Here is a 17,969-nt window from a genome sequence, read left to right on the forward strand (position 1 = left end):
GAGGCCTGCAGGGGCCCAGGAGCCGGAGCGGAGGCCGGGTCGGTGCTGCTCCAGCGCCGCCGCAAAACGGCGAAGGATCCGGAGAGCCGCGGGTGGCGGCGTTCGCGGGCTTGCCGGGGGCGGAGGCGGCGGAGATGCTGGGGCCGTGGAAGACAATGCCTCATCCTCGATCTTCACGCCGGTGGCAGTGTTGAGGTCGGGGACGGTGGCGACGGGTTCGTTGGTCTCCGCCGGTGTGGTTGGCTCCTGCTTCACAACGGAGTTGAGCCACTGCTCCTCCTCTTCGTTCGGTGTCGCCTCCCAGTCCATCATGGCGGGCACAGGGCCATAGCCTGGAGGGGCGAAGTGCTCCTCGTCTTCATCGACGGGCGTCGACGTAGGGAGGTCCGGGTAGGTGAGCGGCTCGTCGATAACCTCCGGTTCCGATGGTGGAGTGGCCGGCGGTGGAGGGCACGACCCATACCCATGCACGGGGCAGAAATCGCGGGCAGGGCAAGGGCCGAATCCGTGCACCGGATAGAAGGCCACGCCTGCGTCCATGCCATTGCCGAAGAAGATCCCCGGCGGTGGCGGGGCTTGGGCAGTGTCGAAGAACTCCTCCTTGCCCAGGAACGGGGCTGCAGCCTCGGCATGAGCCCAGTCCATTGGCGGAGCGACGAAGGCCGGCATCGGGGGTGCCTGGTAGGCGTGGTGGGCGGCGACAGATGGGTTGCTTGGTCCTGCCTGCTCTGCGGCGGCGGGGCCAGGGTGATCATGACGACCACATCGACCACGGCGACCACGGCGGCCGTTGCCTGGGCCCCAATGGCGAGGAACACCAGCATTGTGGCGTCTGGCAGATCGACGAATCTCCCGTCCAATTAATCGAACAAGGGCACATGCGATTCTATGCAGGTTCATCCCTGCCATCTTACCTTCTCGTCCCGTCCTTTTCGTGCTCTGTTGGTCGAGGCTAGCGTGCTGATAACGTGTAAGAGTTTGTGAGAAACTTGTGTTTCTTGATTCTAGGCAAAGCCCTATTTATACAAGGATTTGGGGTGCCTCCGGAGAGGCGTCCGTTTACAATAGGCGCCTGTGGCGCGAGAAGACGCCCGTACGGACGTTCGCGTCCATACGGCGCTTTGGACACACGTACGACTCTTAGCACTAATGACATCGCTTTATTCTTAACACCTACGTCGGTTCTAGAACATGGGCCGCCGGAAGATCGTGACTTGTGATTCATACGGGCATGCGCGACACGCATAAAAGTTGCTCACGTGGCACTATCGCCCAAGATGTGGCCAAACCACTGAGGTGGCGTCAGGTGGATGGTTGCATGTTGATTAGTGATGTGGATAGCCTGCATGTCATGCGAAATAAGATAGTGGGGATGAACTATTTAGTTATTATAGATTATAGATATGTTTTTTCCTTCGTATGTCTATCTATACCTCTGCACCCACTAATAAAGTGAGAAGAGTTTATGTCCATCCGTCGAATGTTTTGTAGAAACCCCTAACATTTCTACTAACTAACCTGCAGTCCATCTTTAAGCCATAGAAAAAAAAAATCTTTTTTGCAATTTTTCAAAAACCCTACAGTTTTTTGGTAATTAATCCGCAATCCCCTTTAAGTATTTTAGTATTTTTACACAAAAATCCTTTATATTTGGCTTACTCAACCCGCAATTGTTCTAGAACAAATACTTAAAAAATATGTCCATATCTTTTAAATCTTAACTTCAATTTTAACATGTTATATGTGGAATTTGAATAGAATATGTAGAATCTGAATATGATATTATTTTACCCGTTAATTACTTTTAAAATAATATTTAGGATGCAAAATTAATCTATAGCACATAATCCGTCTTTCTTTCGTACTGGTGCCAATCTGGATTGCAAATGAATACCTCAGTAAAAAAAATTGGGGATGAAAGAAACCATCATAACCACACATGCACGCCTCGGCAAAACCTCACGGGAAAAAACTACAAAATTTCCATCTTATGCCCAGAGAGAGAGAGACCTTAGGATTTTCCATATTAAAACATGGTGTAGTTGTGTGAGAATGGAGGCCACTGTCAGCGAGGGTGAAAAGAAGGATGACCAGTAACATAGATGAGATGTCATGTTCAAATAAAGGACGTAGACCTATTGAGATCTTGAGTCATGATTATTGTGTTAAAGGCGTTTGGTAAAAAAAATCTTTTGTTGCAACACACAAAACACTTTTGCTAGTACTTCCTCCGTTCTAAAATAGATGACTCAACTTTGTTCTAACTTTAGTACAAAGTAGGGTCATCTATTTTGAAACAGAGGGAGTACCTAATAATAACAAAAGATCGTTGAGTTTCTCCAATTTCTTTGTCCATCATGTAAGTTATATAAATATCATCCCGTAAGTTACATTCATATTGGTTTATTTTCCTTCTGATCTGAGCATCGGATATGCGCTAGCGCTTCATGGGTCTGCGACATCTCATTTTTTATTTGGGCATGCTCCGCATTATTTCCGGTCGACGGTGAGTAGTGAAAAAAGCATGCTCGTGCGGGGATCAAACTCTGGACCTCCTCCCCCAGTCCCGGTGGCTATAGCCAATTGAGTCAGATTAGGATTGTGCTACAACGCAAGATTCATGACCAAATTAAATAGTCCCACCTCGCTCATTTAAACCAAACCACATCAATTTTTATACGCCAGGTATCAGTAAACTGGCTCCGGAATCAATAAACATAGACGAAGGTTGGGTCCCATAAAGAGAAAACGTGGGAAGAGAATTATGAAGGCTATGTTGGGAAAAGTGGTAAAAAAATCAGCCTACAATCAAGATTCTAGATCGAATTTGAAGTCCTTCGAACTGTCCCATGAGCAAGATCCCTACAGCTTACTCCGAGGGCGGCGGAGAGGAGCAGCGGTTTTTTTTTTGTTTTTTTTTGCGGCGACGGCGATCCGCCCGTGTCGCCCGCACTCGAGCGACGCGGGGATGTACCGAGGGACGCGGGGCTCTGATCTCTCGTGTCTCTTCTTCTTAATGAAAAACCAGAGCTCTTGCCGGTTTCTAAAATAAATTAAATATGGACATGGATTTTTTGTCAACTTCAGGATTCTAAATTTTTAACCCGAGGAATCATGCCGAGTTAATTCCAGAAGAATAAGTATGTGACGCTGCAACCCGAACGAGGTCCAGCGCTTCCTTCTCGTTGAGCTTGTTGCTCTGCTGGTGTTCCATGTAGTCCCTGTACTTGACCCCCCTGAACTCCAGGCCCAGGGGTGCCACGGCCAGCTCCGGCACTGGCTCGATGACGGCGTCCAGGCACGGCCCGATGAGGCTCACGCACGACATCCTCGCCTGCGCGCGGTCGACCAGTGCACGGTGGAGCACGCCCTTGTACCTTCCATTGCTCACAATCTGCATGCCATTCACCGACGTGTAAGAGTAACACACGAACCAGCACAGCAGGTTCAGATTTTTCTTGTCGTCTATACATACTAGTAGATCACAAGAGACAAAGAGTCGATCGGTTGGTCACCTCCAGCTGATCGCCGGCGATGACGAAGAATGAGCCGGGGATGGGCTTGGCGAGGAGCCACCGGCCGTCGTGCTTGACCTGGAGGCCATCGACGCCGTTCTGGAAGAGCAGGGTGAGGAGGCCGTGGTCGGAGTGAGCCGGCAGCCCGATCGCCCCGTCGTCGTCGTCCGAGTCAGCAGCGCACGGCGGGTAGTGGTTGCCGATGAGGATCTGGAAGCAGGACCCCAGGTCGAGGCGCTCAGCGATGCGGCCGACGTGGAGCCCCAGGCTCTCGGAGATGGCCGCCGTGAGCTCCAGCAGCAGGCCCCTCGTGCGCGCCGCGTACTCCGCGGCCACGCCCCGCAGGCTGTCGGGCTTGGCGGGGCAGTGGAGCTCAGGGTGCGCGAACATCTTCACGTAGTCCCGCCAGTACCTGGCGCCGTCGACGGCGGAGTTGAAGCCCGTGCCGACGCGCACGGGGTCCATGGGGCCGGCGTCCATGTGCTCCTGCTTCTGCTCTGGCGGTAGGCTGAACAGCTCACTGCACGCATCCATCAGCGCGCTCTGGAGAGCCTCGGGCACCCCATGGTTGGTCACCTTCATCATGGATTTGTCATTTTATCCAGACTTGAGGATCGATCTATGTACGTTTAGCGTTTGAGTAGTAATAGTATAATCGTACCATGAAGAAGCGCCAGTCTTGGCACGCCCGGCCGAGGTGCCGGACCGCCTGCGACCGTTCCCCAGCGTCGCCGTTGACGAGGACGGCCAAGTCGACGACGGGGATGGCGTCCTCACTGCACGTCCCGCTCGGTTGGCCAGGGGAGCTCGGAGGAGAGGCCATGTGCCGCGGAGGCGTAGCAGAGGAAAGATCTGTGGTGGTTTGCCGTGGCTTAATTTGCTGGCACAGTGTCTGTACGTCGTCCATGCATGGTTCCGTGCTGGACATGCCAAGTTTTAGCTGGTTTTAATTGGCTCTTCTCCAGATATTTTCGAGTGAAGACGAGCACACAAAGCCTCTTTCCACGCCGAGATAGCAATATAGCATACGTACACGTTAATGTCATTGTGACATTGATGGTTCTGGACTTCCAGGGACTTGATGTCACCTTCCTCAAAAGAAATTCATCTAGTATATATCCACACGCACACTAGCTATGGCGAGTTTCCAAACAACTGGAGTATAGTCTGACAACAGATTCTGAATAATTGCAAAGAATCAAACAGTACATCCACATTAATTTGGTGTCGATTTGAATCTCTTTCCAGTCCATATAAGAGAAGCGAGGCTGCAAGCAAGCAGCTCATCCGAGATGAATAGGTCGTACGTACCATATGATGCACTTCCATAACTTCCGCATGGTAGGCTTCAGAGGCATCAGGAGCTCCTGCATTACATTGTGACAGTACCGATCCAACTAAGCCACTTCATGACTGATCCCTATACTCTAAAGACATGGTGATGTACCGATTACAGACATGTAAGACAAGCTCTTTCTGGCATTAAGCACCAAAACGACATGCATCTGCATGGCAATGTAAATTAGAAGCTCTTGCCTCAACAGTTGGATAGGCGACGACATATGAAGCCAAAAGGTTCTGAGATGTGTGTGTGTGAAATTTAACGATGAAATACCTTGAAACATGAACTGCCCAAAAAATAGTCATGGACTTTGAGAATGATGGTGCATATGTTGGAAAGTGATAGATTTAGTTTTTCTTTTGTGTAGTTCTCATTTTAAAGTATTTCATCATGAAAATTTACACACTTGTATGTTATGTCTCTGGGTACATGTGTATTTCATTTTATTTTTAAATATGAATTTTGCATTTTCAAAAGTCCGCCTTCATGCGCTCGTCCTCAATTTGGCATTTTCGTGGAATGGCAACTTTTCAACTTGGAAAAATGGTAGAATGCCAACAGTCCAAGTCCACACCACGCCTCCAAAGCATTATTAGCCGTCCAATCACCAATTTTCCGCAGCATAGGTTGTCTTCATCACGAGCTGCACAAGATTACAAAAAGAACTGCCAGGTGCTCTCATTTTGATTGATTTTATTCGATGACTAACTTTTGAGAAGTGTTGCACACGGAAGCATGCAGACGTACGCCGACGACATGGCAGAAGATTCGCCAGAGACGTGACTATAAATACTGGGAACTCACTCTGTGTCTCGCTCCATCTACCGCAGCCAACCCAGTTCACTTCCCCTCAACATGGCGTCCAGAACCGTGTTGGTCGTGTGTGTTATCACGGCCATGCTTCTCCTCGTCTCACGTGATGTTGCAGGTGCCAGACGAGTGCATGCTCAAAACGAAGGTGCGTACATGTGTGATTTAGATGGTACCATCGTCGAATACTTTCTCTATTATTGAATGTATGTTGTCACATTTCAGTAATGTTCACTCATTTCAGTCCGTATGTAGTTTATGTTAAAATATTCAAAACATCGCATTAATGCGAACTTAGGGAATATTATTCATGTTCGATCCACGCTGTGCCAGTCTGGCTCAGCCAATTTAAATGGTTTCTACGTTCTCCCTATTTTCAATTATAAGTATGAAAATCTTAATTAATGTGAGAACAATTTCTAACCTCATAAAGAGACAAGATCCATAGAATTTATTACTCAGATCCATATTAATTGACACTGATTTAGTATAAAGTTGTACTCGTTTTAGTGCTAACCAGCTATGCTTCCATGTGAAAAATATGTAGATGGCGATGCCAGAAAGGTGGTGAAGAAGGCCAATCAGGCAAAAATGATCGGTGGCTATGTGACGGTCAAAGAAGGATCACCATATACTGTCGACCCTAATCATCCTCCGGCGCCATGTTACGACCCTCCTTGCAAAAAATAGTTGTGCATTTGACGCCATTGTGAAATGGTTATGTTGCTTCTATGTACTACTAGTAATTATGCACATCCTACACACCAAACCTATCAACCATTATATATGATGAAAAACATAGCCGATCATATATGTTACCTCTCTGGTACTATCTGTATGGAAGGTCATTGTATACATAGCGCACTAGCTGAAGATTAGCATACAACCTTTGCTATCAGTGAAATAATGATCTTGGAGTATAAGTTTGTCCGAAAATGGGACACATATCTCGCCATGTTACTTATGTGAGCAAGAGGTGGACATTGTCGATCGCATTCTGCTTCGACGCACCTTTGCGAGATAGGTATGGTTCCGATGCTTCTTGCGGCTGAGGATTGACCAAACATTGATCCCATCCAACGAGGCCAACATGGAGGGATGGTGGTGCACTGCCCGCAAGCGCGTTCCCAAGGTGCACCGCAAGGGGTTCAACACCATTGTCATGCTTATCTGTTGGTGTCTCTGAAAGCAACGCAATGCTAGAGTGTTTGCGAGCGGCGTGATACGCAATGAATGGGACACTGTCGATTGAATCTTTCAAGAATCGAGCCTTTGGAAGAAGGCGGGAGTGACGGGAGTGCCAAACTTCAGTGAGTAGTAGCGTTAGTGAGTAGGAGTGACCGAGTGGAGGTGGTGTTGCATGTCGAGCTATGGTACGCAACTAACAAGTAATCTCTTGTACGTAACTTTGTGCCTTTTATAAAGCTAAGATACGCTTTTACGTACTCTCAGAAAAGAAAAGAATCGAGTATGAGATGTCCGAATGAACCAAGTGAAATTTGAGGTGTGCCCGGTCATTGCCTGCGGACGGGCGCGTCCGCATGCGTTTAAGGGGCCGGATTTACCATATGTGGCTGTAGATGCTCTTATATGAACTGGAAAGAGATTGAAATCGACATCAAATTAACGTGGATGTACTGTTTGATTCCTTGCAATTATTCAGAATCTGTTGTCAGGCTATACTCCAGTTGTTTGGAAACTCGCCATAGCTAGTGTGCGCGTGAATATATACTACTAGATGAGTTTCTTTTGAGGAAGGTGACATCAAGTCCCTGGAAGTCCAGAACCATGCATGTCGTAGTGACAACTAGACCATGAAGGTGCGCGTTGCCGCACCCGTTCATCCTAAAGAAAATAGAAACAATAAAGAAAGTTTGGATGGTAAAAGTATTTGATGAAATCTCATTGATTCAAATTACAATATTTTGATATGGGTGGTGGGGCATAATCATCAGTTGATAATTAAAATTGATCCACAGATCAAACTGCTTTTGTGTTCACGATTTTGTTGTTCAAATTACAGCTCAAAATAGCTAATCGAGAAATAGACATAGCAAAAAATGTACAAACTCCAAACTAAGAAAAAAAATCTAGAGGCTATCTTCTGAGGCAAATATCTCCTCTTGCACATAATTCAACTCTCAAGATGAATTCTTGGGTCGAATATCTCCAAATAATTGGCTATCTTCTCAAGTAAAATTGGGATGCTGCAGTAGGTTACAAACGATATTCAAACTTTGGATCCTCAGACGTGTTTTGGGCTTCCAAGACAAAAAAAATTACAGGTACAACACCATTTTTAATTGAAAAGAGAGAACTTCAAGAGGTAATCGTTGTACCTTTTTATCTAAATCTAGTAAATAGTTAGCAAATCATATTGATGGTACAATTATGTTCATACGGAAGCAAAGTGATTGAGCAAATAATGACGGAAACAAGACATCCTAGATCAAAAAAGCCATACATAATGACAGACCTATATATCTGTTTTTAAAGAGATACAAATGTTAGTTAGAGTTTACCTTAATTGTATAACTTCTCATCCAGTTCTAGTTGAAGTACAGCTAGTGCAGAACTACAGAATATATACAGAGCTTACCATGAAATCCTTTTCGATACAGTTAGTTGTCATGATTCCTATAAATTCCGTCACTTGAATGATTTTTTCTCTGCGAAAACTATATGCAAATGTTAAGTAGAGTTTAACTTAATTGTGTAACTTCTCATTTGGTTCTAGTGAAAATACAGCTAGTACAGAACTACAGAATACATACATAGTTACCAAGATTTTTCCAATACAGTGAGTTGACATGGTTCCTATAAATCCCGTTCCTCCAACTGATTCAAGAAAAAGGACCACAACGTTTTGATTCCCTTTTATAGTTTCATGACCCATTCCTTCAAGTCAGAATCTGTGAAGAAAATGGCAATCTTTGCAGGGAAAATTAGATATGTTACTCTCCGAAGCAGTCAAAGTATATGATGTGATGGCATGAAATTTTGCATCATTTAACGGGAAAACATTTGATTGATGATTCTGTTATCATCGTTTCTTCTCTTTCCGCCTATAAGAATGTTGTCGGAAACTGAAAGGTACCCGCAGCACAAGTTTCGTCACAGTAGTTCTCACACAAAATAGTTTCATCACAATATTACCACGAATAATTTTCTCTTTTCAGATCGGTTTTGTCTACATGATCGAGCATGAATTTATGTGTGTACAAGTAGAGAATAAACACTTCCTTCAAGCTGCAGTCAACACATTTTTTTCAGCATAAATAAATAAAACATGGAAACAAAATGGTCTCGAGGGAAAAACAAATTCATGTTGTACCAGATCTTCTGAAGGCAAGTGAAATTGGTACAAATGTTGAGCAATGGCTCCAGTTTGATCATTGGTTTCAAAATGTGATGGCTCACCCTTGGATTTAGCTCTCTATCTTTTGAGCATGGGTTGCAACCTGCAACTTTGACATTTCCAATATCAGGTGCTCTGCTCTTCAGTCAGAAACCAGCCAAAAGGCAAATCAGAAAAGGCATATTAGAAGATCGAGCAGGGGTCTAAGAAATCAATGAAAGAGCTCAATGAGGAGTGAAGGAACAGGGGTGGACCAACATAAAACCCCAAAAAAGAAGAGGAAAGTCAAGTGGCCATGTTGGTCACCGCTTGACAACACTTTGTATCATCGCCAAGCCACTCCCTGCTCCTAGATGACAGATTATACATGGAAGAATCCGTCTCCCCATCTATGGGAAACAGGGAACGGCATGGAGGCCCATGCACGCCGAGGAAAGCTGGAGAAGGACACTGACAGCGTGGGTCGCCGCTCCATGGTTGAAACTAAGCAGCTCGCGGACAGATCCAGAGGAGACGATCGCCGTATGGATGAAAAGAAGAAAGTACCTAGGCTGATTCATAAGTCGAGGATCTGAGGAGATGAGCAGAAGAACGGCCACATCACGCGCCGCGACGGCGCTGAGGAACCCATGAAGAACGCCGGTTCCGGAGAGACGAAGAGGCAGGGGATGAACGCTATGGGCCTCAACCATCCATTTTTGGGCCTACTTACGGCTGTCCCGTTCAGTCGGCCTGATTAATCAGAGGATTCCCAGGTCGCTATGCGGAGCAGCGGCCCTACTACGGTGAGCCAAAAGGACCAGAGGCACCGTGTGGCAGGATAGACCGATCTCGAACGTCATTAGTCTGATCTGACGGCCGGGAACGTTAAATCGCTGTGAGGGGTCCTAGGTAGCTGTGTTATACTGTTTAGCAATTGTCCCGTGCAGTTACCGCGGACCAATAGTCTGGTCGATGTTTCTAAGAAGCATGACAAGACAACCAACTTTAAGAGTTATACTATGGTGCGGAAAATTGCTTATAGTAAGGGAGTTCAAATACTCAGTAGTATATATTTCATCAAAGTCCCCTAGCTTGTCATTCATTTTTGAAATAGAATCACAACTTAAATGTTCAAATGTATCTCCAGGTAGCATTTCTAATACACGCTTATTGATTTCATCAACAGTATCATTGTTTGGACAAACAATAGCACGATTTCCCAAATATTGTACGTCAGAGAATCTACTTTGTATGTCAATGTACACTGCATGTATAATAGCATCTATTTTATCCCCTTCGGTGTTCACAAGGAGATCACTTGGTATTCTAATTTGGTCTTTATTAGCAGATCCACCAGCATCATTCTTATTAACTGTGCCATCCCCAATTGCTAATACCCATTCACTAAATTCTTTTAGCTCTTGTTGTTGTTCAGGAAGCAAACTTGGGTTGGATAGGCGCATATTGACATGTAATTTTAGTACACGCACAGATTTCCATAGAGCCGAATTTGTAATTGTTGCACCAACAATTTCAGACCGTGAACCACCTTCAATAACAGGTAGGATCTGTCGGAAGTCCCCCCCAAGGACAACGGGCACTCCACCAAATGTTTTTTGTGCTGACTCAGGATTTTCTTCCCCTAAAATGTCACGAAGGGTCCTATCTAGCGTTTCAAAGCAATGCCTATGTGTCATAGGTGCTTCATCCCATATTATAAGAGAACATTCCTTAAGGAGGTCACTTAGGTGTGTTCGCCTTTTGACATCGCACAAGGTAGTTTCATCAATTTCAATTGGAATCTTAAATCGTGAGTGTGCTGTTCTACCACCTTGCAATAAAAGTGAAGCTACCCCCGATGATGCAACAGCAAGGACTATTTTCCCTCTCGAACGCAGAAAAGACAGTATAGCTTTCCAAACAAAGGTTTTGCCAGTCCCACCATGACCCGAAAGGAAAAAGAATCCAGATTTCTCAGCCATAACACATCCCACAATTTCATCGTATGCCTTTCTTTGGTCTACATTTAACTTGGAGATTAAATTAGCAGAAGTTTCTAAGAGATCTGCTAGGTCATACGACAATTCTTCTTGAATGAGCTTATTAGTTTTACTATCAGAGTCTACTGACCGTGGTTGTGGCAGGTTGAAATTGCTAATTGAATTACCATTGCGCATGAATAGTTCATTTAATTCAACTACTAACAGATCCTGCAATTGCGCAGCTGGGACACAAAAAGATGGGTTATTTATAAAGTTACGGTACCTATGCTGGATATCATCAGTCATGTAAGAATAGTATTTGTTATAAAATGCACGCTCATCCTCTACACTGCAATGCAAAATGATTGTCACGAAAAGATGCCTAAGCTGAGCCGAAGTTGCCCATATTAACGCCTCATCAAATGCAGTGTACCATTCTGTATCATCACCTAATAATCCCCGAGCCGCACAAGCTTCTTTAAATGTACCGTATGTAATATTATTGAATGTACGCAAATCCTCAAAGCTACATGCAGCCTTTACAACCATCAAAAGCATCCTAAGATAGAAATGCTCACCAGCAGATGGATGGACATAGTATACACGGCCTATTTTTTCACCAGTTTCACATCTTTTTTTCCAGAATTTGTCAGTCCTTTCCCATATCCATTCACTTGGGAAATTGCAATATGTCAATTTTCGAGCTTCTGGAAACTTTTGGTTTGGAACAAACCATTCAGTAAGCATAGTTTTCTTCAACTTTTCAGCATTAGATACAATAGTTTCAAGATTTTCTTTTGGTTTGTAAGTAATAGAGTTCATGTCAGGTAAATGGATGTCCAATCTTTCAACTGTTGGCATTTTACAGTGTAGGGGAAATTCGTACAGGCGCCACAAGGAATCATGAGGGACCAAATGCCTACAGTCTAAATATTCTTGTACTTCATCTATTTCTTTTACCTTTTTTATCTCACCGCTAACTGGACCACCCTTGATAGACTCGAACACAATATGCGATCTGTCCTTTCCCTTGGTTACATACTTGAAAAGTTATTTAACAACTTTTGTTTTGTTGCACCACTCAACATTGATATGAGCCTGGTATTTTTTGAGTAGCATCATATTGTATGGTACAATGGATCTGTTATCAAGCCTAACACCATTTTTGTATATGTACCGCCCATCATCATGACGTCTATAAACTGGGAAACCTTGTTGGTCAATTGATGTCTCATTTTGAAATGACTTTGGATAATGTTTAGAACAAGAACCTTTTTTCATGCAAGGGCATTTATCATTCAAACTACCACATGGACCGTGAATCATGAATTCTTCTACCAATGCATATCCTAGTGGATCAGTAGCAACATCGGGTATCTCAGCACTAATAAGAGAGTCAATAATAGAAAGTGAATCTATTTTACTCTTGTTTTTAAGCCAAGTAAGACAGTGTACGTGTGGGAGGCCTCTTTTCTGGAATTCAGTACTGTGCAGCACTGCAGAATAAAGGACAAGTGTTATAAGGATTGGCAAAGAAGTATATGTTGTGTTAAAATAATTTTGTAAAGAAAGATACCTGCTACTACAGGTCCAAAAACCTTGCCTTTTTTAATATCATCAATTAGTTCATCTTGCTTCATTTTGTACACCCTATTAACAATGTCAGGACGGTCTGATGGGTATTGTCCAGGTTCAAACCGAAGTGCCTCGCCAATTTCTGACCATTTAGGATTGCAGGTAAAAGTTGTGAATGTATCAGGACCACCATGGACTCGACAAATGGCCATGGCATCCTGATAGTGCTGGACATAATATCTTTTACCTCCCGTAAAGGAACCTGGCAAGACAGTCTTGCGTCCTAATTTTTCCCCATCAATACAGCCCTGACCAACTGCATCACTAATGGTCTGAAAACTTGCAGATCTTAACTCATCCTGTTTTCGAACAATAAACCAGAGGCGGTTCTCTTCTAAGCAAGCGTAACAGTCAACCTGTAGCTGGGATGTAGCCCTACCACAGCATGTGTATGGGTTATATTGACCAGGTCTGTAATGGCAGCAATATGCGTAGTAATCTAGCATTGTAATTGTTTTGCGAGACTTTTCAGGTAATAGATGAGCATCAGTGTATTGAATGCCCAAATGAAATCCAGGATCACCATGTGGGAATAATATTGGGTACTGTAAGGGCATAAGGGAATGATTTAAGTTGGAGATGTAGTGCAAGCCACGTTGCTTGTCATGCACGATAATATCTCTCTTGAATGTATCAGTTGTGAAATCTCCAACAATCAGCAGAGCAATGTCATTAGATGTAGGTAAATTGTATTGGACATCTGCATCTGATTGAGGACCCAATATTCTAATGGCTACGCGCTGGTCAGGGAAGTCTTTTATTCGGTCCCTAGCAATTCTAAATTGCTTAACCAGTGGATTAACATCATCTAACATGGTTAAGAGTTTTTTTATTATTTTTCGATCTAAGCCACCATCCAAATCACCATCATCACACAAAGCACTTATTCTACTTTCAATTTCTTTGTCAGCATTTTGATCATGGACGTATAATTGGGCAAATTTGGGCTGCTGGCCTGTTGGGGGAATTAATGAACTAATCTTATGGTGTACTTGTCCGCTTATTCGGAATACATATGGACCAGTACCGTCATTGATACTTTTGTCTATTTGAGCGCCAAGAGATGTGAAATTAAATAGGCAATTGTATTGTCGTATGTGGTTCATGAATTCACGGCTCTCCTGATCTCCACTGAAACGCATCAAGCGTGCAAGGACTGGGGGAGGTGGCTGGAAGGCTGAAATTTTAACACGGCCGGCACTGCAGCAGCGGTTGAACTCAACATTTCTCTTTAGCCAACTACAATTTTTTATGGATTCGTTCTTCCCACCAGAAAGCTGCATCACAGTGTCGGCATCTAAAACACGGGGAGCCAAGATTCGATCGGCCACGGTAAGTAGCTGGAATAACCAGCAAGAGGGCAAAGTCAGATTTAACAGGAGAAATAGGTTGCATGATATATGGGAAGTGGTCAGTAATATGGTGAAACCTTTAAGGGCGTCGATGTACTCAACATCAAGGGGTAAACGGGGTTGTCCATTGGGATCAGATGGTGGCCCGTTGCGAACCATTTTTAGTTGCTTCCTTAATTTGATGTGAGCAGCACGATTTTCCCTTGCGTGTTGCACGGAGTATTGAGGGAAGAATTCATCTCCTGGTTTATACGGCAGTATAGAACATGATTATCAAGGTAAAGAAGATGCTGTAAAGCAGCACAAGTAGAGGTGAATTAACATACTCTTTCTTTTCGGCCGTCCAATTGAACTGTGCATAGTAAGTGGTTCGTTAATCCTTGCCCTCTTACATTGGGGCAGGACTCTACTTGGCCCGCTAGCGCAAGGTGGCTGACACGCATCGCTTCCACGGGATTGTATTCGAGAACGTTTAGGCATTTTTATTCTACTTAGGTTCAGCACATCTCGCAAACAGATTATACGGTATCTGAAAGAAAGGAAAGGATGGATGTGGCAAGTTGGAATGGAAATCAAACAAATCGCATTGAAATACAACTGAAATCGCAGTAACAAATAAAACATAATGATGAAAAAGCAACAGTATGTAAGAATGATTTAGATGTGGAACCTGTCCAGAAGCCATGGCTGCAATTGGGTGTAACGCAGGAAGCCCCGAGCAATTCCAACCCGGAAATCCCAAAAGAATGAGCAATGCGAACCTGCAAGGAAGCAAGGAAGTTCCGTACATATGAATACAGATTTAGGAGTAAGATGAATAGACAGGAAGAACAGACCTAAGCAACAGGCATGGCGGACAGACGACACAAATGGCAGGAAGGAAGGGATGTTGGGAGGCATAATATGTTGGGAGGCATAATATATAAGGAAGAACGGGAGGTTGGGGTAACGCACCAACAGGGCAAATTAATCACCATCATCACCCCTCAAGTTAATTACCATCATCACCATTATCACAGGAGTTAGACAGTGGGCGTTGAAGGCGGCAATTTCAGCTTCAGTTACGGGAGGGGAAGGGGCGTGTGCTAGAGGTGCAAGGTATGGAGGACGGTGCAGTACGACGATAGCCGGCGGTGGAAGCCTACGGCGCGGAAGGCCGCCGCAGCCGCCCGGCGGTGGAAGCCGACGGCGCGGAAGGCCGCCGCAGCCGCCATTAAATACGTGAACGCTGCAAGTCAGGAAAAAATGAAAACGGGAACGAAGGGGCTATGGAGGAAGTCTAGAGGGGAGGGGGTTGGACCGTACCGGCGGTGAACCAGTCCCGCAGCATCATGTCGCGGATCGGCGGCGCATCGAGGAGGGAGTGACGCCGCCGCATCGAGAGGAGGAAGACGGCGACGCGGAGGAACAGAGGGGAACTGTTCGTTCGGGGTCTGGGCAACGTGGGCTGGTGGGCTGTTAGCGTGGGAGTGGGAATAAGTGGGCCGGCCCAATTATGGACAGGAAGAAGAGGTCGCTCCGCGGAGCAGCGGCCCGCGAGACGGCGCGCGACGCGCGCGGGCGAGGAACGACGCGCGAATTTGATCTGGATCGTAGGTTCGACGATCCGACGACAGAGACAGTCAAAATCGCTGTGGAGGCTTGTAGCTAGCCTCATTATACTGTTTCTCAATAACGTGTATGTATGCTATATTGCTTTCTATCCGAAAAGAAAAGCGGCCTTGTACGTGATCGTCTTCGGGGCTGTTTGGTTCTAAACCTAACAATGCCACACTTCGCCATACAATTTTGCCACACTTGCCTAAGGTTAGTTCTTCAAAATAAGAGCCATAAGTTGGCAAGCCTAAGAAAATCTTGCCACACTTTTTGAGTGTATGTGATGTGGGACCCTAGTGTGGCTTGCCTAAGGTGTGGCTTGAACCAAACACCCATCTAAGTTGGCCAAACTTACCTAACCTTAGATATGGCAACCTTAGGCAAACTTAGTCTCAAACCAAACAGCCCCTCGCATGTGCCGTGAACAGTTGCTCAGACATGACCGGATGCGGAAAATATCTGGAGAAGAGCGAAACAAGCTAAACTTGCCATGTCCAGCAAGAAACCATGTAAGCCACGGCAACCACCTGCATGACCGCCACAGATCTTTCCTCTGCTACGCCTCCACGGCACAATCATGGACATGGCCTCCTCTCCTCGCTACCCTGCCCAACCGAGCGGAGCGTGCAGTGAGTAGCACGGCATCCCCGTCGTCGACCTGGCTGTCCTCCTCAACGGCGACGCCGGCGAACGGTCGCAGGCGATCCGGCACATCGGCCGGGCGTGACAACACTGGGCTTCTTCGTGGTATTTCCTCCGTCCGAAAATACTTGTCATCAAAATGCATAAAAATAGATGTATCTAGATGTACTTTAGTCTTAGATACATTTTTTTTTGAATGTCACCGGAGGTAGAAGAAATCCTCCCCACCTGAATTGTATTCATTTGTTGCCTATAGGCTTTGCAGCCTGATACAAGATAGGGCTCAAGTGAACCAGAAGTACAGGAGGCACAGAGAGGAGAAATAAAGCAAAACAACACACCAACAACACATGGCGAGGGGGGACATAGCACAACAAGGGGCACCACCGGCGCTCGTACTGCAGCGGCGAGCCGAGACTAAACCATGACACTGCCCCATCGACACAATCGAAAAGCACCGGGGCAACCAAGACTGCACAACGCCGCGGCATCACCTGTGTCGTGGGGTACATTCGAAAGGTTACACCGGGCCAAGACAACGCCACGGCACCTATGTGCCACCGGTGTAGCCGAAGGGCATCACCAAGCATAGAACTCCGCAAAGCACACCAAAACATCACAACAGGGAGGCACCACGAGCGCTTGAACTGCAGCGGCGAGCCGAGACTAAGCCACGACACTGCACCGTCGACGCAATCGAAAAGCACCGGGCAACCAAGACTGCACAACGCCGCGACACCACCTGTGTCATGGGGTACATTCGAACGGTCACGCCGGGCCGAGACGACGCCACGACGCCTGTGTGCCACCGGCGTAGTCGAAGGGCAACACCAAGCATAGAACTCCACAGAGCACACCCTAAACATCACAAGACCGGGGGATGAAGACAGCGCCATCAAGATGAAAACGACGGGAAGCGTCGCCGCTGTCCCGACCAGCAGCAGCTGGCCGACCATGGATTTCTCCCAAACCCCCGGTCACATCCTCCCCCCGAAGAGAGGCAGAGCAGCCGCCAATAGCGCCGGGCAGCGCTGGGATTTGGACGGCCCCAGATCCAGGTGAATCCAACCGGCAGCAACGCCGGCAGGCACCCTTAACGCCGAGCAACCAGCAGGGACCACTGGTGCAGAGCCCCTGCGGGTAAAGCCACGAGCAGCGACACCCACCGGGGGATCTGGGAGGTGGAGGGCTCCCAAGCGCAGGAGCCACGACGCCACCCTCGTTTTGGCAAGCGCGGAGGAGCACAGCGACGGCAGAACAGGCGGCGGCGGATGCGGAAGACGCGACAGTTTTGGATCTGCGGGGAGGCGTGAAGCGGAGCGTCCGGCCGACGAAGGACAACGGTGGCGAGCGGTGAGGACGGGAGCGGCGGAGGCCGGCGCAAGGCGCTGAGCGGGCGGCTGGGTCGCACCATCCAACCAGCAGGCCATGGCGGGAGGAGACGCCGCCGAAGCAGCCACGAGGCCCAGACACGGAGCCACTCCGAGGGTGCCGGAAGCTCGCAGCCACGACGCGCCATCCGGAACAGGAAGGAGGCGTCGGCCGACGCCGGGGAAGCGGGCCAGAGGACGCAGGGACCAGATCTGGCTGCCCCCGATGCAGATGGGGAGAGGGGGCAGCAGGACGAGAAAACGCGCGCGCGGAACGGATCCCGCCGCCGCCAGCCTTCGCCGGGCTTTGCCCAGCGTTGTTTTGCCGGCGGCGGCGAGGGGCGGTGGTTGGAGAAGGGGGCTGTGGCGGCGCGGCGGGTTGCCC

At 46.9% G+C, this 17,969-nt stretch overlaps 1 protein-coding gene and 1 pseudogene across 1 annotated transcript; one reads left to right on the forward strand and one right to left on the reverse strand.

Moving 5' to 3' along the window:
* Positions 1 to 2,900: 2,900 nt before the first annotated feature.
* Positions 2,901 to 4,779, reverse strand: LOC119307398 (protein DMR6-LIKE OXYGENASE 1-like). Its single transcript, XM_037583472.1, has 3 exons — positions 4,177 to 4,779; positions 3,516 to 4,091; positions 2,901 to 3,394 (listed from the first exon to the last, which is right to left on the reverse strand). Exons 1-3 carry the CDS (start codon positions 4,441 to 4,443, stop codon positions 3,113 to 3,115), a joined length of 1,125 nt encoding a protein of 374 aa, XP_037439369.1. The 5' UTR covers positions 4,444 to 4,779; the 3' UTR covers positions 2,901 to 3,112.
* Positions 4,780 to 16,149: 11,370 nt separating this feature from the next.
* LOC119309089 overlaps positions 16,150 to 17,969 on the forward strand; it is a 3,082-nt pseudogene continuing 1,262 nt past the window's right edge.

The sequence above is a fragment of the Triticum dicoccoides genome, chromosome 5B (genome assembly GCF_002162155.2).
Source record: "Triticum dicoccoides isolate Atlit2015 ecotype Zavitan chromosome 5B, WEW_v2.0, whole genome shotgun sequence".
NCBI lineage: Eukaryota > Viridiplantae > Streptophyta > Magnoliopsida > Poales > Poaceae > Triticum > Triticum dicoccoides.

Bases quoted from the DNA above. Each gene is read 5' to 3' on its own strand.
- LOC119307398 (XM_037583472.1), bottom strand. From the start codon at position 4,443: ATGTCCAGCACGGAACCATGCATGGACGACGTACAGACACTGTGCCAG. The intron at 4,092-4,176 runs GTACGATTATAC...TCCATGATGAAG, and splicing joins AAGACTGGCGCTTCTTCATG to GTGACCAACCATGGGGTGCC. The intron at 3,395-3,515 runs GTGACCAACCGA...AATGGCATGCAG, and splicing joins TCGCCGGCGATCAGCTGGAG to ATTGTGAGCAATGGAAGGTA.